This window comes from Drosophila obscura, unplaced genomic scaffold (assembly GCF_018151105.1).
Source record: "Drosophila obscura isolate BZ-5 IFL unplaced genomic scaffold, ASM1815110v1 contig_1, whole genome shotgun sequence".
NCBI classification, from domain to species: Eukaryota; Metazoa; Arthropoda; class Insecta; order Diptera; family Drosophilidae; genus Drosophila; species Drosophila obscura.
In genome coordinates this window covers 8,050,013-8,073,541 of record NW_024542679.1, presented here as the reverse complement: position 1 = coordinate 8,073,541, position 23,529 = coordinate 8,050,013, and the positions used below count along the sequence as shown (strand labels likewise).

Below are 23,529 nucleotides of genomic sequence, written 5' to 3'. Positions count from 1 at the left end.
GGCGCTGCGCAATTTGTGGGCAACAACTCTCGGACCCTGGAGCCGACACTCTGGCAATCCTCATCACAGTGTGCCGAGCATTTTGTGTGGAAAAGAAACGATTTTATATAATCAGTCACCCATTTGGAAGCATCACGAGCGGTTCCAGTTCGCTGCAGTTCTGCATAGTTACATTTAAAAAAATAAATAAAACAAAAAAAAAATGGATAAATTGATCGAGGAGGAAGCTTCTCCGTCATCGTCGGAGCATGGAACGCCTTCGCCAGCGTCAGGATCTGGGCGATCGACACCTTCATATGAATTCCAGATGGATAAATTGCTGGAGGCTGTGGACTCAACGGATTCTGAGTCGCCGTTCTCTTTTCAATCCCCATTCCCGACGTTGCCCCTGTATGACATGAACTTTGACAAATTTGTAAGCGATAGAGCAGCCAGTCACGTCACGTCACCCAAAGGTAACCATTTTCATACCCTTTTTATATGACTTCTAGCCGTTTTGCAAGCCATGTCCGTTCGCGAATGATGCGCAGGCCTTGGAGGAGCTGAATGGCTGTGATTACACTCAACGCATCACCTACGAGATGGCCCACTCCGGCCAGTCGAAACGTCGGGTGCGCGTCTATGCCGATGGCATATACGATCTCTTCCATCAGGGTCATGCCAGGCAGCTGATGCAGGCCAAGAACATCTTTCCAAATGTCTATTTGATTGTTGGCGTGTGCAACGATGAGCTGACATTGAAAATGAAGGGTCGTACAGTGATGAATGGCTTTGAGCGCTACGAGGCAGTGCGCCATTGCCGCTATGTGGACGAGGTGCGTCTCAAAATAAGCTAAAAGGGAGATGAATTTAAATCTTTCTTCTGTCTCCCAGGTTGTTCCAAATGCACCCTGGACACTCACCGATGATTTTCTGACTGATCACAAAATAGATTTTGTTGCTCACGATGACATTCCATATGGGGCTGGGGGCTGTAATGATATATATGCTCCGCTCAAGGCACGCGGCATGTTTGTGGCAACCGAACGCACTGAGGGTGTGTCCACCTCGGACGTTGTGGCTCGGATTGTAAAGGACTACGATGTCTATGTGCGTCGCAATCTGGCACGTGGCTATTCCGCCAAGGAGCTGAACGTTTCTTTTCTGTCCGAAAAGAAGTTCCGTCTGCAGAATAAAATGGACGAACTGAAGAATCGCGGCAAGCGGGTAAAGGTCGACATCATTGCCAAATGGGAGGAGAAGTCGCGCGAGTTTATCGACGCATTTCTACAGGCCTTCGGACGTGATCGTCTGCACTCGTTCTGGAACGAGTCAAAGGGCAAAATAATGAGCGCCTGGAGTTCCACAGCATCGATTAATGCCGACGATTTCTTGGCAATGCATTCCCCGGACGGTAGCGATTCCAACGAGGAATATGAAGAGTCCCGTTCGGTGGCCGAGAGTGACAGCGGCATTGATCCTCGTAGGCATGGCTCAGCTGCGGTCCAGCTTGCCAATCTGAACCGTTCCAGCAGCTCCCCCGAGGTGGACCTGGGGTCTACGAGAGCCCCACCACTGGGATTCGAATTTGTTAAGCCTAAAAATATTTAAAAATAAATTTTGGACGACAGACGGCTTGCTGTAGTGGCCCTTGAATGAGAAATGTTATCCAGTAGTTGAATTCATTTCGAAAGTATTGGATAGACACTAGTACGAGTATGCTTGCTGCTTTTATTGGATTAAATTTATATGGTTATGCATATGCTTAGTATGGATAAAATGTTGGTTAAATTAAAGTTCAAATATCCATCGTTGATTTGAAATAACGTCCAAGTATTCATAACAGAATAACGTACATGGTTGTACATTAATTTCGCGTATTTTAACTTCTTTTATGGAGCTCTGTTTATGCCCATGGCAAAGAGTGGAACCATTTTCTTGGCCTTGGCCTTTTTGTGGGGCTTGCCACTTCGCGGCTGCTGCTGCTTTTGTTGATCCAAAGCACCGACAAGCAGCTCACCCAGACCCCAATGGCCCACCGAGCGCTGGTCATGGTCTTCATCGCGTGACATAGCCGATGGTATGGCCCTTGGTGCCGGAGGAGGAGCCGAGCGTCCCCAGGCACCCACAGATCCCATAGCGCCGCCACCGCTGCTGCTGACTGGTGAGCCGCTGCCGATGGTGGGCCACAGTTCCTGCTTGGGGCTGGCTGCACTGCTCTCCTGCCTGATGATTATTGGCGTTACGCCGCTGGGCGCTGGCAAGGCCTCTTCAAAGCCACACTGCAGAAGCAATAAAATGATGAATCAATAGGGAAAAAGTCCAAAAGAAAAGGAAATCTTACAGTGGGAAACTCGTGGGAGGACTCAAGATTCAGGTTTGCTGCACTGGCAATCAGTTTGCCCATTTGACGGTCGTTGATCTCATTAATGTGCTGCTCCCGCTTGCGTTCCTCGCGATCGCGACGCTGCCGCTCCTTCTTGCGATGCAAAATATCCTCTGGGGGTGAGATGTGCGAGCACATATTAAGTGGGATTCTATGTCAAACGACCAAACCGCGTAGACTCACCCTTAAACAACTTGAGTATTCCCCCAGAGACGACTGGAGGTTGAAGTTCCACTTCCACAACAGCAAACTGACACGTGAGGGGCAGGTGTCCCAAACAAGTGAACTTCCGTCGATGCTCCTCGTCCATGGAGTGCTGCTCCTTCTGCAGGATCTGCGACTCAATCAGTAGTGGGCCCAGATCCAGAGTGCCGTAGCAGGCCTGCAGCATCTTAACATTCAGGGGATGCAAGTAGATGTTTTGTCCATCGTTCGACTGGTAGAAATAATAGTATTTGCTGCCGCTGTGGGCGCTGGCAATGCTGCTGGAAGCCTCGCCCGATGAGATGGAGGCATCGTCCGATTTCTCAATATCAATTTTGGTTTCATTATCCAGACTGAGCGTTTCGGGTGGTGGTGGTGGCTGCTCCTCCAGCGGCGACTCCTCATCCTCCTTGAGGCCCAGCTTCTCGAGGCGCTCGTTCAGCATTACGAGTGCCTGCTGTGTGAATATATCCTCCGGACAGGATACATCCGACTCAGCCAATAGTTCGCGTCGCTCTCTTTCAATGATGTCCGCCACATCCGCACGCTTGGCGATCAGAAACTTTGAGTATCGCTTGGCCTCGTCCCCAGCACTGAGCAGGGGGAATCGTTCGCCGAACTCCCCTACGCCGTGACGCTCGATGTACATGCAGCCCTTGCGACGTCGCATTAGCTGGAAGGTTATGCTATCTCCCACATTCATGGCATGCTGCTGCTCAATGGTGCAGCTCTTCAGATCTCCAGCGTGGATGGCATCGTAGCAGATGGGGCATTTACGCCAGGTCTTGTCGCTCAGCGAGAGATAGTGCAAGAGGCAGGGCCAGCAGTAGGCATGGCCGCAGCGCGTCAGCTTGGCAGCCACCGGGGGATACAGACAGATGGGGCATTGCGGTTCCTCCGTGGTCTGGATGTTGATTTGCTCAATGAAGTTCCAGTCGATCAAAGTGTCCGGCGAGCCATTCACCTGGGCCTTGGCCCCCGTGCGAATGACAAACTGAAAGTTGGCCTGCAGGAACTGCTCCTTGTTGTAGCGAGGCTTGCGCCCAGCATTGTGATGATGATAATGACCAACGCCGCGTCCATGGCCATTTCCAGTGTCCGACGCATCGCGCGGCACACAATGGAAGTTGAGCAGATGGTTCAGGTTCTGCTTCTTGCTGCCCTGCGCATACACAGAGTTTAGTTCATAGTCAAAGTCGCTACGCGGGTAGCCGCCACTGGTGGCTGCTAGTCCGGTGCCGCCGTAAGCCCCGTCTTGATGCCCGGATTCAGGGCCATCGTAAGCTCCATCGGTAGGGCCATAGTAGCCAGCAGCACTACCACCGCCGCCACCACCGCTGCCTCGCGCCCTTGGACGCTTGTCCACATTGGGACGAAGTTTAGCAGGTTGCTGTTGTTGTTGCTGCTGTTTGGGGTTCCTCGGCTGCTGTTGCTGTTCGTTGCGCGGCGTCGGAAGCTGCTCACGTCTGCGGCTATTGCGCTGTTTGTTGTTGGCATGCAATTCTGATCGGGAAAGAATACAGATAGGTTGTTTGGTAAATAAGCAACAGAGACAACACATATGTATGCATACATAGGTAGAGCATGATGGCTATCTATCCATCTCTCTCATTGGATATATATGTATGAAGACCCGCTCTTTACTCACCACTGGACTTGCGTTGGGTCTCACCAGACGATTTGCTCGCTCTGGCATGTTGTTGCTTCTTGTTGCTGTCCATTTTGCTCGTAGAAGTAAGAGGAATTGGGGGGAGTGGGGGCGATAGTATTAGATACCTGCCAATCGGCAGAAAATTGCGTCTTGCTTTTGTCTCCACACGGAGTGCGTTGGGCAAAATATTCTTGTTGAGGATTCATGTTTACTGAGCCATGATTATCCAACAGATATAACCAGAAATAGTACTTGCGTAATATTTCCAAATTGTATGCTACTTTCACGTAGAGCACAGAGCGTAAGTTGAATTAAAAGTACTTAAAAGTACCTTGGCACTCGCAGACGTAGACTTTCGATCGTTTCGATTAGTTTATTTGTATTTGTTGGCTATCTTTGCAGTTGTATTAGTTTTTTGCCTTGGGTATTATATTGGTATTGGTGGGTGTGCAGACGAAACGGTGAGGTGTGACGATTTCGACTGCTTTTGCTGAGCTGAGAATTTAATTCACTTTCTATTTCACTGGCAAATTAATGCACCTTTACACTATACGGCCACAATTGGATGGGGATCTAGTTTTTGTTGTTTTTTAATCAATTTTGATAGAAAAACCAAAAAACCTTTGGTCTGAAAAAAAGCAGCAGCATCCGCAGGGATGTTGTATATATGTTATCGATAACAGCCCTGCCAACCTGCTGAAGAAAGATGTATGCAACTGGAGTTTGTTCAGAGTTGCTTGAGGAATTCATCGGGAAAAAGTAGACGAGCTTACAACTAAAAAGGGACTTTCCGCAGTCTTTCTCTTAAATCTTTAATTTAATTAATTTTAATTAATCATGAGTTTTGCAATAGAATTGCAAAATATGTTGCAACAGTTGCGTGGTTCCGAGGAACAACACAAGAAAATCCAAAATGAGTTGATAAACAAAATAGACAAAATTGAACGTGGCTCATACTCTAACAGTAAGCTATTGGACCTCTGGACAGGACACCTTTATCAATTGGGTAATCCTTGTTTTCTTGTATTTTTCAGTATGGCTTTACGGTGGATTTTGCACATCTGATGAACCTTTTCAAATAATTTTTGACATGTATTTGCGCACCACCCCAAAAAGAGACGAGAATGGATTCGTCTTTTTGTATTCATATGGCAATGAGCATGATCTCCTCACCAACAATTACATTAATGTAGGGAATCTTCAAGATTGGTTACGCAAAGAACTCGATACGCTACCCGCATTTCACTTAATTAGACAGGGTAATAAAATAAAATATAACCCCAAAAGCTACACCATGGAAGTTGAAGAGCAGAATAAGCCCATTACGTTAAATATGGTGCCAGCATTCAAGTTCAGTTGGGATGAGTGGCCCTTGGACCTGAGCCAGAAACACCCATATAATGAAGCTGGCAACTATTCGTGGTTCGCTGTACCGTATACAAAATGGGGATCAAGTGACAAGAGCACCTTTATAGTATGTTCCCCAAAGTGGGAATGCAAAAATGTAGAGCGTTGGACTAAATTGGATAATTTCAATGATGTGTTATTCCTCATGAAAACTGTGTTGCTCCATCAACTCCCAAAAGTTAACTGGAAAAAAGATTTGGGAACGCTGCTTATTGATATGTGGGCCTGCTTAGTGGATCATCTACACTCTGGCAGACTTGAATTATATTTGACTAATGAAATTAACATATTCGATTGCATGGATCCTGAGAAGCTAAAAAAATGTCGCGACTCAGCTACGCGCCTATTGTCGGAACTTCGCTGTGTTAAATCTAAAGGCTATCCCTACACGCTTGGTAACATTTTTCAGGTTCAATAAGTGTTTTTAAAAGGGAATTCATGCATTAAAACTTTTTATTGTAACGTTTTGAATCAATAAGGAGAGGTTGTTAAATTTGTCAAAAATAAATGTATGTATTAACTGGCAATCCTGGGTTTTTTAACGTTTTATAAAGGTCGCAAATTTTGGGGACTTTTTTAAAGAAGCCGGTCTTGTGGAAAATGAATTCACCAATCTTGTAAAATAATATGTTCAGTGCTGAGGGTCCTAGTTAGTTAGTAATATTGAACAGAACATCAAAATCGAGAAATATGACTTCTGATCGTGGTCAGATCCCGATTAGCCCATTGTCGACCAGTTAATACTTACACACACGAATAACACTGGTCAACACGTTTTTCCTCAAGGAACAAAACCAACTTTTTATTAGAGATTTGGGGCTTAGAAATGGTTTGATGATATTTTTTTTTTCTATGGCAGAATTTTTTTTTAAAAATTTTTTGAAAACTGGTTTTTTTTTAAAGCTTTTTTCGATAGTTAGCGATAGGTAGCGATAGCAAAGTTCTTTACAACCAGACGTAAGATACTAGAGTTATGTGAAAAAAACAAGCGCTACCTCTGAAAAAAGCTTTAAAAAAAAATACAAGACTTCAAAAATTTTTCAAAAAAAAGTTCTGCCATAGAAAAAAAACCATAATTCTTTAAAAAAAATTTAAAGCCCCATATCTATCAGAAAAAGTCGGTTTGGATCCTTGAGGAAAAAAAAAGTTCGATTTTGTCGAGTAGTGTAATTTGAAATTTTAACGCAGTTCAGGTGAAAGATATCGTGTTATTTTTTGTTGTCAGTAAATAGGATAGATGAAACTTATAGGGGAGTTTACAAACAATATTATTTTTGGCGTTGTTCACCTGTTTTAAAGTAGAGGAGGTTTATGTGGGTTAAGTTCGTTCCACTCACTCATTACTTAAATTTTTTGGTATATTTACGTATATTTTTGAGGGTCAGCTGGTCGTACATTCAGAAACAACAACATAAAAACAACAAAATTGTTTAAACAATAACAAACGTACTCGCGGGGCGCCAAGAAGATATATAGTCAAAGGGGAGACACACACAAGAAACAAACCAACTAAAATGGCGATCTAATATTGCTTGTTCTTGCTGTTGCGTTGCTATTATTTCCTTTTCGTTTCGTTTTCTGGTGAGCTACGAAAATTAATTTTTTATGTGCTTTCCATATACTAGATGCACTCCATTCATATTTGATGACTAGCGGAGAGGAGAGGCATAATTCGGTTCTGCGCAGTAGAGAAATGGAACCTCTCTTTGGCTGTGACCCCACTGTATATTTTTGTGGCGATAACGCCAGTGGAATGAATGGATCACAGCGGGGAAAACCTTCTCTCGTGCAGAAATCAATCAAGTGATTTGAGCTTGCATTGATGCGGTCTCCTACTGCTTGTAGTTTGCCCCTTATCGCCGCAACCAGTGGCCGTTACAGACACGCATCATTGCCAGCTGTTTACTCGGTTGTAGCTGCAGCAGCACCAGAAGCAGAATCATTAGAGCGGCAGAGCCGTTGCACCCACCCACCAGTTGCCCTGCCCCCCCTCCCCACAACCAACACAAGCAACTATCTTTTGCCGGCTTAGCAACATAATGCAATGCCACTGCAATGCTGCTGCCCCGCTCTATAAATAGCAATCTTAATAGTTTTCCTGCAGCAGCAGCAGCAGCAGCAGCTAAACAACTAAAGTTTCCACTCCAAATTATCAGCATCACCGGCCTGGCTCGGCCTGGCCGCCTCTGGGCAAATAATCACGCATCGTCGCTTCTTTTTCCTCCTATGGCACACGCATACAGAAGACACAGATTCTACTTGCTTAATGATTCGCTTTAATAATTGCATTACAGCTGGCGTTCTCCTTCGATCGCCTACGTTCAGTTTGGTCTCAACGCTCAGTGCGTCCACAACGTTGCCCGATGCACGAGGATTTGGTGAAGCGGAGAGAACTTGTCAGCTGCCAGTTGGGAGGCACGTTTGCCATTATCTGTGATTTACCATGGCCGAGGAGGAGCTGGAACAGCAGCAGCAGCTGGCACAGGAGAAGGAACACCGCCAGTTGCTGCTGGATACATTGATCAGACTCTGGAGCCATTATCTACATGCTGCAGAGCACGAAGAGGCGAGTGTCAAGGTTTGTACTCCTCCATTGATATGCGAAGAGCATGGAATATTCTTCTTATCGCTTTTTTTCACTTCACTTCAATGACAGGACCACTGGCTCTGGCTGTTGCTGTACAACTTTCAGTTCCTAGATGATCGGACGCTGGAAGAAGCCTGGCTCAATAGGTACATAAGAGTGCTGCCATCTCTCTTTGTAGTCCCCTCTCAAGACATATATATATATCTTTGCAGCCACTTTAACCTAATGCCTGAGGAGCTTTGCTCCTATCTCCTAGAGCAGGTCTATCAAATCATCAGCGAAGCCAAGCGCTCGAAGGGTAGCAGCCCAGACCAAGAGCCTGAGACAGAGCCAGAGCAGCAGGACAAGTGCATCAAGCAGCTGCGTAAGCAGCATAATCTAGCGCAGGTTCGTTTCGCAGCGATAGCCACTATCGATGGTGTTCCTCTATCAATTGCGACCTTAATTGTTGCTCACTTTCTCCCAGCTTATACTCAGCACACCCAGCGATTGTAATAAGATTCTCGCCTTGCGTACATTTCTCACCGATAAGTTGGGTCATCACTTGCTGGCCTTCTTATTGCGCGTGGATATCAAGGCAAGTGGGAGACAGAATATATACATTATATTTATGCTAATTTAATCGCTCTTTTTCCTGCAGCATATTGCTTCACAGAAGAGCCTCTGTCAGCTGTGCATCAATCTGTTTCCCAATTGCAAATGGAGTGCCACCAATCAGCCGCTGCAGCCGCTCACCGGTATGGCTCAGTTCATTAGCAGCTTCTACCTCAATTCACAGAGCAAAAAGGCAGCGGCTCGCCGCCAGCAGCAGCAGCAGCAGCTGCCACAGAAATGTCAATTATGGAATCACATATCCAGTGAAATAATCACAAACATTGAGGACTTCAAAAGGGCCTCGAAAAGCAGCGATGAACTGGCGTTGCTGCTCATCCAATTGCTGACACGCTGCGTGGACGCGGAGCAAGAGTCGCAGCTGAGTGTCACGGTGCACAATTTTGCACTCGGTCATCTGTGCGCCGCCGCCAGCTCAGAGCTTGAAGACAACGACGGCTGCTCCCCCCATGACAACGATGAGATAATCAAATTCGAGCTGCTTCAACTGATTGCCCATTGCGTAAACAACTTCTACGTCCACGAGCAGCAGCAGCCGAATGTCCACGACTTTAACAGCAACTTCAGCCAGCTGCTGTATGCCCTGAGGGCCAATCAAAGAAGCCCCATGCTGGCGCATGGCGTGCTCTTCATTATGTTTGGCACACTGCACAATCTCGTTGACAATGGGGTCAGAGAGCTCAATCAAATCGATGTGCGAAACTTTGATGCCTGCTTTAATGTGCTGCAAGAGGCAGCAGCCAAAACGACGTCCATCTTTTTGCATATCTACAAGATGCTGCTGCGTCTGACGGACAACCTATCGAGGCAGGAGCAGCACCAGCAATGCCTGATGGAGAGCAGCACCTCCACGGCGCTGACCAAGCAGCAGCAGCAGCAGCCGCCACAAGCGACAGCGCAGCAGTCAATTGCATTGCCTGGGCAACAGCTCCCTGAGTTGTTACTTTCAAGGTAAGCTCTACCAGCTGCTACCGTCCCTGGACTCCGAACTGCAAGAGCATAGCGTTAGGAGTCTGCTGCGCACTGGGAGCTGCTGCTGCCACTACAATGCCAGGAATTATGACACCTGCCTGCAGCTGGCCACTCGGCTGTCGAGCACATATCAAAAATGCGCCTATAAATTCCTTCACTACAATGTGCTGCACACAATCTTTGTGAAGCGTGCGCCCCAGGGTTGTCCCAGCTGCGAGGAGAAGCTCAAATCGCCGGGCTTCCATCTGGAATTGCTCAACATCTACAAGGAGAACTACAAACGACTGCTGAACACACCATCGATGCTGCTGTTTCTCAAACACTTGAAGCACATTGCCTACCTTCTGTCCTACGACTTGGCCGCGGGCATTCTGGCAGAGGTGGCTCTCCCCATCTTCCGCCAGTACAAAGAGCGAGGCGAGAGTGAGGACAAGCAGATACCCAGCAAACTGGACAACTATCGGGCGCTGCACGAGTGCCTGAGCATATTTGTGATGTACCTGAGTGACATTCGGCTGGTGAAGGCCTTCTACAACGAGGAGAACATACGCTATATGCAGGATCTGTTGGCCATACCCGAACTCCAGCGTGGCGTTTGCGATCTCATCAAAGTGGGCATCGACAATATCGCTTTCCTGGGTGAAAATAGCGCGGAGCAGGTCACCCTCAGTCGAAGACTGATCCAACTGCAGCTAAATAGCAGCGATCGTGCCTCGCAGCTGTTTCAGGCTCTCCTCCAGAAGTGCTCCAAGCAATCGTGCGGCAAATTCTGGCTGGATGAGTCCACCGATCCTCGGCCACAACTGGCGGGACACAAGCCCGTGGATATACTCTACATAACGGCCCTGCAATGGACGCTGAACTTTGAGCTGCTGAAGACGAGCCAATTGTTCTACAATGAGTTTGCCAAAATCTATTCGATACCCGTGGAAATGCTGGACAACGAGGATGAGGATGTGCTGGAGCAGCTCACATCGGAGGAGCAGCCGCAGCAGCTGCAGGAGACGAAGCTGCGGCGTGGCGATAAAAACATTTTCGACATACTCAAGCTGAACCACAATGCCCTCGGCTGCTTCCTGATGCTTCCCAAAACCGCAATTGTAGCGGCATCAACCGCAGCCACGCCCACAGTCACACCCACTACTGTCCAGGGGGGCAACGGCATCGGTGTCTGCGGTTCAAGTTCATTGGAAACGCTCGTTTCACATGTCTACCAGCTGCCGCCGCTCGGCATTAGTGCTCTGTCAGTATCGACGACGACGGCTGCCAGTTCGGACTATGCGGAGTCTTCGCTGGACTATGCCTCAGTGATCGATAATTACACGCGTGAATCAACGCGGGCCACACCCTCGTTCCTGCAACACTTGCAGCAAGCCAGCGAGCTGGACGAGAGCATTGTTCTCTTTGATATACACAGCCACGACCAGGGATTGATCCGGTCCTCACAGACAGAAGAATCAATAGCTGCAAATGGTCTAATCCACAAGCTATTCAACATTGTGGGCTCTCTGTTTGGCGGGAGTGGAGGCGGCAACGGCAGCTCCGCTGGAAGTTGCGACTCACAGGAAAATCTCAACATTGAAGCGGATCTGTATTGCCTGTACGAACCCAACGGGGAATGCAAGAAACTCCTGCTCAAACTCTTTGAGGCAACGATGGCCATATGCATCAAGGGTTTCCAGAACGAGGAAGGTGTGTGCTTAACGATTGTACGCTTGGATAAGTAAAGCCCGCAACTGGGTGAAGTGTTTCCTGGAGGCAAGAGAAGGAAAGGGCATCTGTTGCTCGTTGGCGGGGAGAGGTGTCTGTCTGTTCCGTAACACATTCCGCGGCTAATGCTTTTGCCACTAGTATATAGTGACAATCGCGTTGCCAGTTGACAGTCGAGTGCTTGAGGGAAGCCCTAAAAGTGCGGGACCATGGGGCGATGGCAAGAACAAGGCAGCACCACACACGCACACACACACACACACACACACATTCACCTCGAATCGTGCGGTCTAATAACGGGGCCTTGTGGTTGCGGCTGAGAGTTAATTATAAGCCAGCCAGTCAGTCCAGTCCGCTAGTTAGTTAAAGAGTCAGTCTCTGTCTCGCATAATCCGCGGCACTTACAAGCATCTATCTGCTGCTGCTGCTGCAGCTACTACTGCTGCTGGCAGATTGAATTTCTCTCTATGTACACACGGTTACAACATCGACAGACAGACAGACAACAGATACGGCGACAGATACAGATACAGAAACAGAGACAGATTGGAATACATTCCTTAGAACCATAGAGCCAAGAGACCGAAACACTTTTGCTTTAGCGCTCGTCCAGGGCAGACGACTTGCTCTAGTTGAAAGCGGCAGATAAGCGGCGTTATCTACATCAATTATCACACAACTAATCCACGCCAACAATCTGTCTCCTCCTCTCTTTTACAGTGGAGAAAATGCAGAAGCACCTGCGCAAGTTGAAGGCCATCATCCTGAGCAATGCCTCCGAGAATTGGTCCGAGCACGGGGAGCAGCATGCCCGGGATAATGCTGTGATTCAGACACTGCAAACGCTCCTAAAGATTGCCGAACTGTCGAGCAACCACAACGAACCGGCGGGCGTTGTTAGAAGCCCATCGGCGGACTCCAATCAGCCTCCGCGGCCACGTGCCCGCTCCTTCAACAGTGGCAGCGTGGAGCTGCCCCGATTGCAAACGGTTAAGCTGCCGGCCAAGAATGCGCTGGCCACGCCCCCCACGCCCAGACGGCGACCCAACTCGAGTGAGATCAATGTGGGCGATGCGGATTACTTCTCCACGCGAGCCTCCCTCAGCTGTGCCGCCGACAGCGAGCTGGAGCTGAGCGAGAACGAGCACGAGCACGAGTTCTATCTGACGGCCGACGAGGGCTACGAGGCGGATGGCGAGATAGCGGATCTCAGTGAATCCGAGTGTGAGCTGAATGGTGGGGCAGGAATGGCGGCTAATGAGTCGTGGACTCCGTTTCAGCCATCCTCCCGGTACCGCTCTCACATAATGCATCAGGGGTTGAGTCAATTGGTGGTCCAGATGCTCGCGGAGCTCTCCCTGCTGTGCATGCGGCAGCCCAATGGCTGGACAGAGAGCCTCATCCAGTTGGCCAATCGGTTGTTTGTCATTCGTGACTATCTGGGAGGACCGCTGTGCCTGCTCAAGGGATTCGCGCCCATCCTAAGCTGCAGTGATCCCAGACTGAGGGGTAAGTGGATGCCATTTCCATCTAAAACGATCTGATGCATTGGATACCTTTTGTCTCCCCACAGAACTGCAGCAATCTATACTGGAATTGATAACGCATTTGAATACACCTGAGGTGCTGCATTGCTACTACTCCATACTGACCTCCAGGCAGCCGCCGGTGGACCTGCTGATGCGACACATGCACCACATCTGCGCGGGCACACTGCGCAAGGCGCAGCCCTCGATGGAGCTGGAGTTTCCCATCACCACCGATGGCAAGATTGTGATCACCTCGGAGCCGCTGATCAGCGAGCAGATCGAGCGTGTGCGTCTGCAGCATCAGCAGTGCCAGACAAGCACTCTGTTCACACGGGCCGCGTGCATCTTTCCCGTGACGCAGACTCGCCTCTGGCAGCCGGAGGGCCTGACGCTGTCGCTGTGGCTGGAGCTGAGGGGCCAGCAAATACATCGCAGCTCCATGCAGTTCAACGACGACGAGACGCGCTACTCGGGCGAGGATCTAACCGTAAGATGGGCTTACCTTTTGTCCGGATCTGCGCGCTAACCCATCCACTGTGATTCCCATTCCAGAAGCTGCACCTGCTCTCTCTGGGCAGCAGCCAGGCCATGGTCAGCGTGTACATCAGCCACAATATGCAGCTTGTCTTCGAGCTGGTGCGTCCCAGTGAGCAGCTGTCGCCAGTGCGCGTGGAGGAGCCCATGGAGGCCTCCGCAGAGACGGCGTCTGTGGTCTCTGCCAACACCCAGGCGAATGGGGGCACAATCCGTCAAGCCCTCAAGCAAACAAAGCTGGCTCTGCTCAACAGCTTTGGCCAGATGCACCTGCTCAATGGGCATCAGGCGGCGTCCGCAGACTGCTCGGGCGGCTACTACGAGGGCGCCTCTGTGCAGTTGCAGCATCTGCGTCTGCCACGGCACAAGTGGATGAATCTGGTGCTGGGGCTGCAGCAGCAGGCGGACTCCCTGGAGATCTCCATATATCTGGATGGGCTCGAGCAGCACACCATGCAGCTGCCGTTCCCCAATCTGCGGCAGGTAACGCGCCTGCACACGTTCCAAATGCTGGCCCTGGGCGAGGGACAGCCAGCGCGGAGTCCCAGCAGCAGCTCCTCCTCGAGGTCCACCCTAGATGGGTCTCTGCCACGCTATGCCGTGTCCAACCTGATCCTCTTCAGGCGCCGTCTGGTCGAGCCCACACTCATGCTCAATCTGACGGCCATGGGGCCGGACTTTACGGAGTTTACGCAGTGCCAGGTGGCCAACTGGAAGCCCAACTATGGCCATTTGAATCTTGGCAAGCTCTCGTCCTCGAATTTCGGACTGCATGCGGATTGCATGCGACAGCTGCGGCAGGCCAGAGTTCTGGTCTACACCGCCCAGCAGCCGGATCTGGTGATGAGCTACGATGCCAGCCAAGAGCTGGACATGGCCTGCTATGGCCAGCCACATGGACACATGCTCTACGGCGAACTGCTGCAGCACCAGCCGCAAACACTGCAATCGGCCACGTCTCTAAGTGGCGGATTGTCCACGCTGCTGTATCTGTTTGCTCGGGTAAGGCTGGCGCTGCCGTATCTTCGTCCTTTCTGTAATTAATCCCCGTTCGTTTTTTGCAGGTTGTGGAGCTGAGTGGAAACGCCAATACGCAGGCCCTGGCTTTGGATCTGCTGCTGCAGGTGGCCCACTCGGATGCACAGCTTTACACGGAGTTCCATCGACAGGATTACCTGGCACTCATTGGGTACGTGATCAAGTCGGAGAAATGCTGCAAGGATGTGCAGCTGCTGCGTAGCATCATGAACAATGCCTGCTCCCAGACGCTGATCAGCCGGAAGGGCGACTCCCTGCATGTCAATGACAACACGATGGCCACTCTGGTGTATCCACGACTCGTGCTGGCCGTGCTGCAGCGCTACTCGGACTGGCATCGGTCGGGGGCCACCCACTCGGATGTGCTGGACATGCTCTTCCGCTGCACTTTGGCCCTCACGCGGGACAAGCATCCGCAGCGGGACTTCAACATGGAGCAGCTGCAAAAGTCCGGATTGCTGGGGGCCCTGCTCAATCTGTGCAAGGTCTATGTGATAGAGTCACCCAGTCCGGTGCAGATCTCGCCCTATGCCGCCGAATGCTTTGTCCAGATACTGGCGGTGTTTGCCGGCTCGCCGCCCGCATCCTCGCTGCTCGATGAGATCATGAAGCTGCTGCTGTTGCTGCACAAGCCCAGCGAGTGCTATGTGACCCACGATCGTGGGCACTTTTTCTTTCTGCTCACGTCGCAGCAGCCGGCCAAGGAGCGCTCGCTGGTGGCAGCCAATCTGAGTCGCGTTACCACATCGCTGCGGCGGCAACTGCACGTCCCGGCGCCCCCAGAGCTTGAGCCGGAGCGAGCGGAGCGGATCAGGAGATTGCGTCGCCTGCATGCCAGCGGATCCGACTATCGGCGGGCCGTCAATGAGTTCGAGGAGCAGCTGGATCACATGGCCGACTGCTCGAATCTCAATAAGTCCGCCCTGCGGCTCCTCAGTCCCGTGGAGGCGAGTCGTTGGCGCATCAAGTTCAAGCGGCGGCATCCAACGAGCACCACACACAGCCCCAAGCGGAGTCCCCTGAAGATTGCCCGACGGCGCATACATCCGCATACGCATCTGGGCAAGATCTGGCAGCCATCGGGCCATAGTACGCCCAGCTCGGGACAGATGTCGGCGCTGCCCAATCGCAAGACGGATTTCTACGGCCAGCCAGGAATCATTCGACTGCAGCAGCGTCTGCTCATCCTGCTCAAGGACTTTCTCTGTCTGCTGCCCGACTCCGCGGTGGATGAGGTGCTGCGCCACTATGTGAAGCTGGAGCTGCTCCTGGTGCTGGCCAATCAACGCAGCTGTGCCGTTCGCCAGGCCATCATCCAGCTGCTGCATGTGCTGACCAAACGTTTGGGCAATGGAGAACTGGCCGCTGCCTCGAAGCTGCTGTATCCCCTGCATTTGGCCAATCAGTTGACCATCCATTCGTGCGACATATCCATGTTTGAGGCGTGTCTGGCATGGATAAGCGGTGTGCATGGCAGCCTCACGGATCTATTGAGTTGTGAGAGCCCCTTGAGGATACGCCAGCGCTTTGGATTGCAGTCACTGCTGGCCATAGCCACGGGCACAGAGCCGCAGAAAGTGTTTAAAGCTCTGCAGCGTCTGTATTTGCAGGTGAATTGGGCTTGCCAGTGGAATATCCTTTGTAATCCTGATGATAATCCCTCTGTTTGAATAGAATCCCGATGACCAGCTGTGTCTGATTGAGGCTGGACTGCTTCAGTGCTCGGTCAAGGCCTTGTACAGGATCTACTCGCTGCGTTTGGGTCCGCCCAATGCGGATGAGTCCATTGTGGATTTGCTGGTGCATATAGGCGATCGGGCCCTGCGCTCTGTGGGACAGATAAATGTAGGTAACCGCAGCATTATTCAATGAAATCGTTTAAAACCATTGATGCCCTGTCGATAGCTCCTGTGGGACATACTCAATCTGTTGGCCTTCTACCAGGACAAGCAGCCACAGCAGATCGTACGCAGCTTTCGCACGGCTCAAGCCCAACTGCAGCTGGAGTGGCTGACCAAGTTGTTTGAGCCGAATAGCTTCAAAATACCCGCTCAGGCGGACTGCCCGCTCAGCCACACAGAGCTAAGGACTCGCGTGGAGCTGCTCATCGATCGGTGCAGTCAGTTCTTCACCGTTGGCATGGGACAGAGCCAGACGACGGGCTCCACATGCTACGTGGCCAGCTCTCCGGAGTTGGCCCTGTTCCAGCTGCTCGTCTCCTACGGCATTTCGAGCAATCAGCGGTGCAACAACTTCATTGCCTGGGGTCTGCAGCCGTCGCGTCCGCGTGATCTGCGCTCCTACATTGTGGATGCGCTGTGGAGGTCGCAGCAGGACGAGTTCCAGCGGGCCATTATCTGCGATGGCAAGATGATCAAGGCGCTGCTTTGGCTCTCGCTGCTGGAGGATATGGAGGAGCCCATCGACAACCTGCAGCGATTGTGCGATGCCCTGGGCATCAAGGAGAACGATTCCTCATGGAATTTGGTCCACGAATTGGAACGTCTCGATCAGAGCCGCAGCAATATGGCGGCCAAGCATAAGACGCTGCTGGAGAAGACCGTCTATCGGTTTGAGCCGCTGGTGCAGCATTGCGTAGAGTCCTCAATGGTGACCACCAGGCGCATGGTGGAGTTGCAGGTGAGTATTTAATCGGGGAACTCCCTACAGTCGAATTATCATGGTTTTGGTTCGCTTAAAGAATGCTGAACGCAAGCTGCTCATGTGCCACATGAAGGACTACGATGACACTTATACCTACACCAAATGGCTGGAGATTATACGTCGGATGACGCACGAAGGAGCACCCTGGCACTGTGCAGAGCGAACAGAATGGTAAACTAAGACAATGGCACAATGCAAATGTTATTGGTACTCTTCTTTGCAGTTCTTGGGAGCTGGACGACACGGAGGGACCATTTCGTGTGCACACCCGACTGCGTCGCTGCCATTTGGACATTGATCGACGCTTTTTCATGAACGAGTATCGGCCGGGGCAGGGACAGCGCGAGGATTCAGAGAACTATGTGCGACCGCTGGACTATCTGATAGCCAGCTATGACCAGCAGCTAAACATATCGCTAAACTCTCAAATTCTGTACAACTTTGCGGCGAAATTTCTGCCCGTGGATGGTGAGATCGAGGGGGAGATCATCATCACCGATCTGAAGTTATATTTCCTGGCCACGTACCGCTGTCGTTACTTCAATGTGAACTGTGATATTGCGAACATAACAGAGATCTGGCTGAAGCGGTACCAGCACCAGGAGACCGCCTTCGAGATCCTGCTGGACACCAACAAGTCGCTGTTCTTCTCGCTGCAGAATGCCGACGACTGGAAGATAATGCGCGATGTATTCTGTGATAAAATAGTGGCCACGCCCGATCAAACAAAAGTGCTGGCCATCACGCAGCAGTGGCGCGAGGGGCTGCTCACCAACTGGGAATATCTGATGACCCTCAATCAAATTGCCGGACGTACCTACAACGATCTCATGCAGTATCCGGTCTTTCCCTGGGTACTGGCCAACTACAGCTCGGAGATATTGGATCTACGAGAGACGCAGAACTTTCGACGCCTGGAACGACCCATTGCCGTTCAGCTGGAGGAGAACGAAAAGCATTATATCAGCAATTACACAGTGAGGATCAGCAGTGGGTTGCACTGCTAAGGGTTTTAATATAATTATGGATATTTTTCAGTACATTGACAGCACGAACACCACCATGGGATCCCTGATCCTCAAGCCGTATCACTACAGTTCCCATTATTCCAACTCTGGAACAGTGCTCCATTTCCTAGTGCGTGTGCCGCCCTTCACCAGCTACTTTCTGCGCTATCAGGACAACGATTTCGATCTGCCGGATCGCACATTTCACGCACTGAACACCACCTGGCTACTGGCCAGCCGTGACAGTCCCACGGATGTGAAGGAGCTCATACCAGAGTTTTTTTGCCTGCCGGAGATGTTCGAGAACTTTGAGCGTTTCAATTTTGGCTGTCGACAGAATGGCGAACGGGTGGAGGATGTTTCGCTGCCACCTTGGTGCCAGCGGGACTCTAGACTCTTTGTGCTGATACATCGGCAGGCGCTGGAATCGGAGCTGGTGAGGAACCAGCTGCATCATTGGATTGACTTGATCTATGGCCACAAGCAGAGCGGCGAAAGTGCCGTGGAGGCCATCAATGTCTTTCATCCGGCGGTGAGTGGGGGATAGAAAATGCCACAGCTGCACTGTACTCAAACAATTTCTATATTCCCAGACCTACGCCGTGTTCCTGGACTCGGAGATCAGTGACCCCATCGAAAGGGAGGCGGTCAAGACAATGGTAAAGACCTATGGCCAGATGCCACGGCAGCTCTTCAAGGCCGCGCATCCATCGACCAAAACGCTGGACTATTCGCTGGTGGACAAGCCCATTGTGTCCACTGTGCGGGGTCTGCGTTGGGGCGTCTATGTGGGCTCGCCCCAGCTGAAACCTCCCTCCTGGGCGAACATACACAAGATACCCGGCACCGAGCATTTGGTGAGCTTCAGCAACACGAATGTGGTGTACGCCTTGACGGGACGGGCGGCTGTGATGCAGGGCGCCGAACCGGACACATACAACGTAATCTCTTGGGGCTACGACGATCGCATTGTGAGGATTCAGCCGCTCAATAAACCCCAAGCGAAGCCCAAGAATCTGCTGCACAATGGAACCTTCGATGACATCACCGCCTGCGGCTGCGATGTGAACTCCAATCAGCTCTGGTTTGGCCACAAGTCCGGGCGGGTGAGTGTGTACAAGTGCGCCGGCGGATTGGACACCCAGCAGCGGGCCACGGCCAAGAGTCGGCAGAGCTATGCGCGAGGCTTTAGCCTGTCGTACAACTCAGCGTTCCGCAAGATGACCAACAAGGGCATGGGTTTGGTTGGAGCAGAGGAGGCGAGTGGTGGCCTGCATGCAACTCATTCGGCGTCATCGGTGAACTCTGCGAGCAATTCCTCGAGCAGCGAAGCCATGCAGAGGGACGGGGCCGACTTGACCTGGCTGGGACCCACCCTGCTGGTGCGGCACACGGATGAGATCACCTGCATAGCCCTGTCCGTGGAGTTTAAGATTGCTGTGACTGCAGGACGCGATGGCATTGCTGTCATCTGGGACCTCAATGAGTAGCCACATCCCCAAAAGTCTCCTTTAGCCACGCTCGTTAACCATGCGTCTCTTTTTTCAGTTGGAGCTATGTTCGCACGATTGCCCGCCCGGCGGAGATCCATCAGTCGCCCATCACGCATGTGGCCATTAGTCCTACGCTGGGCGACATTGTCACCGTGCATACGCTGCCCCAGCAGCAGCAGCAGCAGCAGCAGGCGACCACAGGCAATGCTGATGCACAGCCGCAGGCAGCTGCGGGGAGAACCAATTCTCTGGCAATAGCCGACGAATGCTTCGAGGTGACGGAGGAGAACCTGGATGACTTTGTCAATGTGAACGTCAATCCCAATGGCAAGTCCATACTACGCCTGCACTCGGTCAATGCCCGGTATGTGCAGCATCTGGTACACGAGGATCGCATCCTGGCCGTCTGTTACTCGTACATCAAGGAGGGAGTTGGCGTCAATGTGATTGCCACCGCTGTGGAAGGCGGCTTTGTGCGTTTCTGGTCGAGTTGGAACCTCAGTTTCGTGAGTGAACTAACCACGGGCACTTCGCCCATACGAAGGTAAGTTTGTTGCCCAAGAAAAATACAGGAATACAGGCTCTGAATTTACTCGTCTCTTGCAGCATTAGCTACTCGACGCATCAGCATTTGGTGGTGCTGACACGAGAGTCCCACATTCAGGTGTGGCAATCCGAGGGTCTCTACGGCAATGCTCCCAAATTTCCACAAATTGTTTACAAATAAGAAAAGAAAAAACAAAAAAACAGATGAAACACCCAGAAGCATATCAATGACACGACGACACATAAAATACTGAAAAAGCTGCTGAATCAAAGGACATTTTGAGGGATTCCATGATCGAATGTCAACTTTCGCTTGTGCTCCCATCAAAGTCTATACAATATATCAAAAAAAACACTTAAGATTCTTAGGCATATATAATATACGAGTATAAGGGTCTCATAGAGCTGTAAAATACATTTTTTGTACCAAAACTTTTATAATTTACACAACACACAGACATTATACTTTTTTTGTTTGTTTTCATTCTCTTTGTGCCGCATACTGATGCCTGCGCTGCCTTCAAATTGTTGATATTATCAAATAAACTATACATATAATATTTTGCCAAAAACTAATCAATTTACTTTCACGTTTAAGTACAAAACATATACAATTATGATTCACTTCGATGCGGCTATACAGAGATGTATAAATGCTGATCAGACTATAAATTACAAATACAAATTTGATCCTGCCAGACATCGCCTGGTGTCAGCACTTCCAGGGCGGTGCCTTGTTGCTGCCACATCCATTGCGTTTGCTTGGTTTGGCGCCCTTTTTGGCGGTTAGGGCCAGAATCTCGTCGAGCTTGTCAAAATCACTGGGCGACTTGCTAAGCAGCAGCTCAATATATGCCGCCAGTTTGTCCATGGGCGAGGGTGGATCCCTCTTCCCCACCGAATCCAAATTGTTCTTCTCTGTATTGTTGCTGCGCTGGGATTTGCTTGTCCTTGGAGTTTCCGGATAGAGACGGGCATTATTCAGCTCGGGGGACTCGCTGTCCGTGTCACTGGCGGGCATTAGGGCATTCTGTGTGGGTGAGGTGAGAATGGCTAAGGCCTGCTGCCACTGGGCCTCCATAACACCATGCAGCTTCTCCGCAATGTCAGCACTGGAATGGAAAGCAAAAGGTTTATAGATAAATACCAGATATTGTTTTATGTCGTTTATGTCTACCGCTTGTTCTTGTAGACACTGAGCTTGAGATCCAGTTCATCGATCTTCTTGGAGGCATTGGCCAGCTGCAGGCGATACAGTTCCACCTCCTCGTCGTGCTTCTCCTGAATGAGATTCAGCTCTTGGTTGTTCTTCTCGTTGATCATTTCCAGCTGCTTCACGGCACGCTCTGCTATCAGGCGCTCTCGGTCGCGTGCCTCACTCTTTAGATTCTCCTCGGATTTGTCCAGTTGATTCTGAAATTCCTGCATTTTTTTGGCCACCACATTCTCCATTTGCTGCTGGTAGTGTTGCTTCAGGGATTTCTGTTGTATCTCCAGCTTTTTCTTAAGGTTCGTCTGTAAAAGAATCAAATATTATTTGTTGGTTGATCAAACAGAAGGAAGAACTTTATACCTCGACTTCTGTTAGATTGGCCAGCGTCTCTTGCATTGATTTTCGTTGTGTTTCCAAAGAATCGGCTCGGGACTTCTGCTTTTGATGATACTCTTGTAGCATTTCCTTCTGATGCCTCAGCGTGGTATTGTCCGTTTCCAGCTCTTGAATCTGTGCCTTTAGCTAAACAAATAAAATGCCCAATTAAGACTTTTGCTTTGGTGGTTTCTTTGCCAGAATTATGTACCTTCTCCTGCTGATAGTCGACTTTGGCGAATTTATCCCTCAGTTTGTTGAGCTCACCATGGGACAGCTCCTCGGCTCGCTTGCTGCCATGCAGTTGCATTTCCAGTTGCTCCAACTTCTCATCCCAGTCTTTGGCCTCTTGCTGATGCCTGTCCAGATCTGCCTCCATCTTCTTGTTCTTCTCTTGGAACTTGGTGGCCAAGCCGACTGCCTGAGCCAGCTCATGCTGCAGAGCTTCCAATTTGCCTTGAGAGTCACACCTTTCCGCCTCCAGCCTGTGGAGAACGTCTCGGAGTTGTTGCACCTCAAAGTTGAGACCCGATGCGGCTTGCTGGGCCCCGTTTAGGGCTTCATCTTTGCTGCGATCCACCTCCATGGCCACTGAGATGCGCTGCTGATACTCCAGCAGCTGGGATTGTAGCGTTTGCACAGTTTTCTCCAGATGCTGACGACGCAGCTGCTCCTCCTTCAGCGAGGGGCTGCACAGTAGAGGATTGGGCATGTTGTTGGCGACGACTGTGCCCGCCATGCTGCTCTTGCCCCAGAGATCACTCAAGCTGATGAGTTTGTTGTGGCTGTCACTAAGGCTGCCGCGGGGGCATTTAGCCGCATCAATGGATGCCGATGTTGATGTCATACGAATGCTGGGCAAGGAAGTGGCTGCCGGATGGCCGTCATGCACGACACGGACATTTCGCAGGTGCTCATCACTGTGATGATGATGATGGTGGTGGTGCGGTTGCTGCCAGCGATTCGTATTGTTTTCATCCAGGTAATGGTCAATCTCCAGCAGAATGTTATCCTCCCCATGACGACGACTTGGCGGCTCCACCGATCCACCCTTGGGCGTGGAATGCACCACGCCATGGAACTCTTTCTGCAGCCTGGTACCCGCCGTAGTCCTTACAGTGTTTGTGGAGATTGTGGAAATATCGGAGGGCACATCAAAATGTCCAGTATCGTCGCCATCCAGCCCAATGTTCTGCAGGCGTGCGTTTATCTGATTCAGTTCCGATTTCTTACTGGGCGGAAGGAATTGATACGCTGCTGTCGTGGGCACTGGCGGTGGTGGCATGACAAGTGCATCGGCTGCTGCTGCTGCGTTCATCTTGACTTCGTGCAGCAAACGCTCGGCGGTCTGGGTGTAGTAGTTGGGCGGTACCAGCAACAACAGATCGGTGTCGTCCGTATCGGTATCACTCATGCCTTAAACATTCTCCAACCAGCTCCAGATGCTCCCAATCCCTGACGACCTGCGGCAGATGCAATTTTTGTTGTTGGTATGGCGACGCGTAAACAATGGAGGTGACGATAGTGGTTTCGATAAGTGCATTTTGGTATTTTTGGTATTCTCAGGAATCGGAGATACCAAACCCATTAAATTATAGCCAAACAGTCTCCATCTGTTTATA

General features: G+C 50.6%; 4 protein-coding genes across 4 annotated transcripts; 2 read left to right on the top strand and 2 right to left on the bottom strand.

Annotated features, from left to right (window-relative positions):
• The first annotated feature begins 88 nt into the window (after nucleotides 1-88).
• LOC111071118 (choline-phosphate cytidylyltransferase A) lies at nucleotides 89-1,642 on the top strand. The gene is made up of 3 exons (XM_022362276.2): nucleotides 89-415; nucleotides 492-815; nucleotides 874-1,642. Exons 1-3 carry the CDS (start codon nucleotides 203-205, stop codon nucleotides 1,588-1,590), a joined length of 1,254 nt encoding a protein of 417 aa, XP_022217968.2. The 5' UTR covers nucleotides 89-202; the 3' UTR covers nucleotides 1,591-1,642.
• A 48-nt stretch (nucleotides 1,643-1,690) lies between these two features.
• LOC111071115 (RING finger protein 10) lies at nucleotides 1,691-4,883 on the bottom strand. The gene is made up of 4 exons (XM_022362273.2): nucleotides 4,218-4,883; nucleotides 2,549-4,072; nucleotides 2,324-2,478; nucleotides 1,691-2,261 (listed from the first exon to the last, which is right to left on the bottom strand). Exons 1-4 carry the CDS (start codon nucleotides 4,288-4,290, stop codon nucleotides 1,872-1,874), a joined length of 2,142 nt encoding a protein of 713 aa, XP_022217965.2. The 5' UTR covers nucleotides 4,291-4,883; the 3' UTR covers nucleotides 1,691-1,871.
• A 2,137-nt stretch (nucleotides 4,884-7,020) lies between these two features.
• Nucleotides 7,021-20,889, top strand: LOC111071158 (lysosomal-trafficking regulator). The gene is given in 19 exon segments (XM_022362328.2): nucleotides 7,021-7,208; nucleotides 7,922-8,205; nucleotides 8,284-8,360; nucleotides 8,427-8,601; nucleotides 8,681-8,791; nucleotides 8,855-9,703; nucleotides 9,705-11,490; nucleotides 12,229-13,017; nucleotides 13,082-13,524; nucleotides 13,590-14,573; nucleotides 14,636-16,219; nucleotides 16,284-16,454; nucleotides 16,515-17,249; nucleotides 17,311-17,444; nucleotides 17,497-18,250; nucleotides 18,312-18,812; nucleotides 18,874-19,766; nucleotides 19,829-20,317; nucleotides 20,380-20,889. Coding segments are annotated over 18 exon segments (10,731 nt in total). The 5' UTR covers nucleotides 7,021-7,208; nucleotides 7,922-8,070; the 3' UTR covers nucleotides 20,501-20,889.
• Nucleotides 20,785-23,515, bottom strand: LOC111071161 (centrobin). Its single transcript, XM_022362331.2, has 4 exons — nucleotides 22,119-23,515; nucleotides 21,893-22,054; nucleotides 21,497-21,834; nucleotides 20,785-21,431 (listed from the first exon to the last, which is right to left on the bottom strand). The coding sequence occupies exons 1-4, from the start codon at nucleotides 23,319-23,321 to the stop codon at nucleotides 21,032-21,034; spliced, it is 2,103 nt and encodes a 700-aa protein (XP_022218023.2). The 5' UTR covers nucleotides 23,322-23,515; the 3' UTR covers nucleotides 20,785-21,031.
• Between the last annotated feature and the right edge of the window lie 14 nt (nucleotides 23,516-23,529).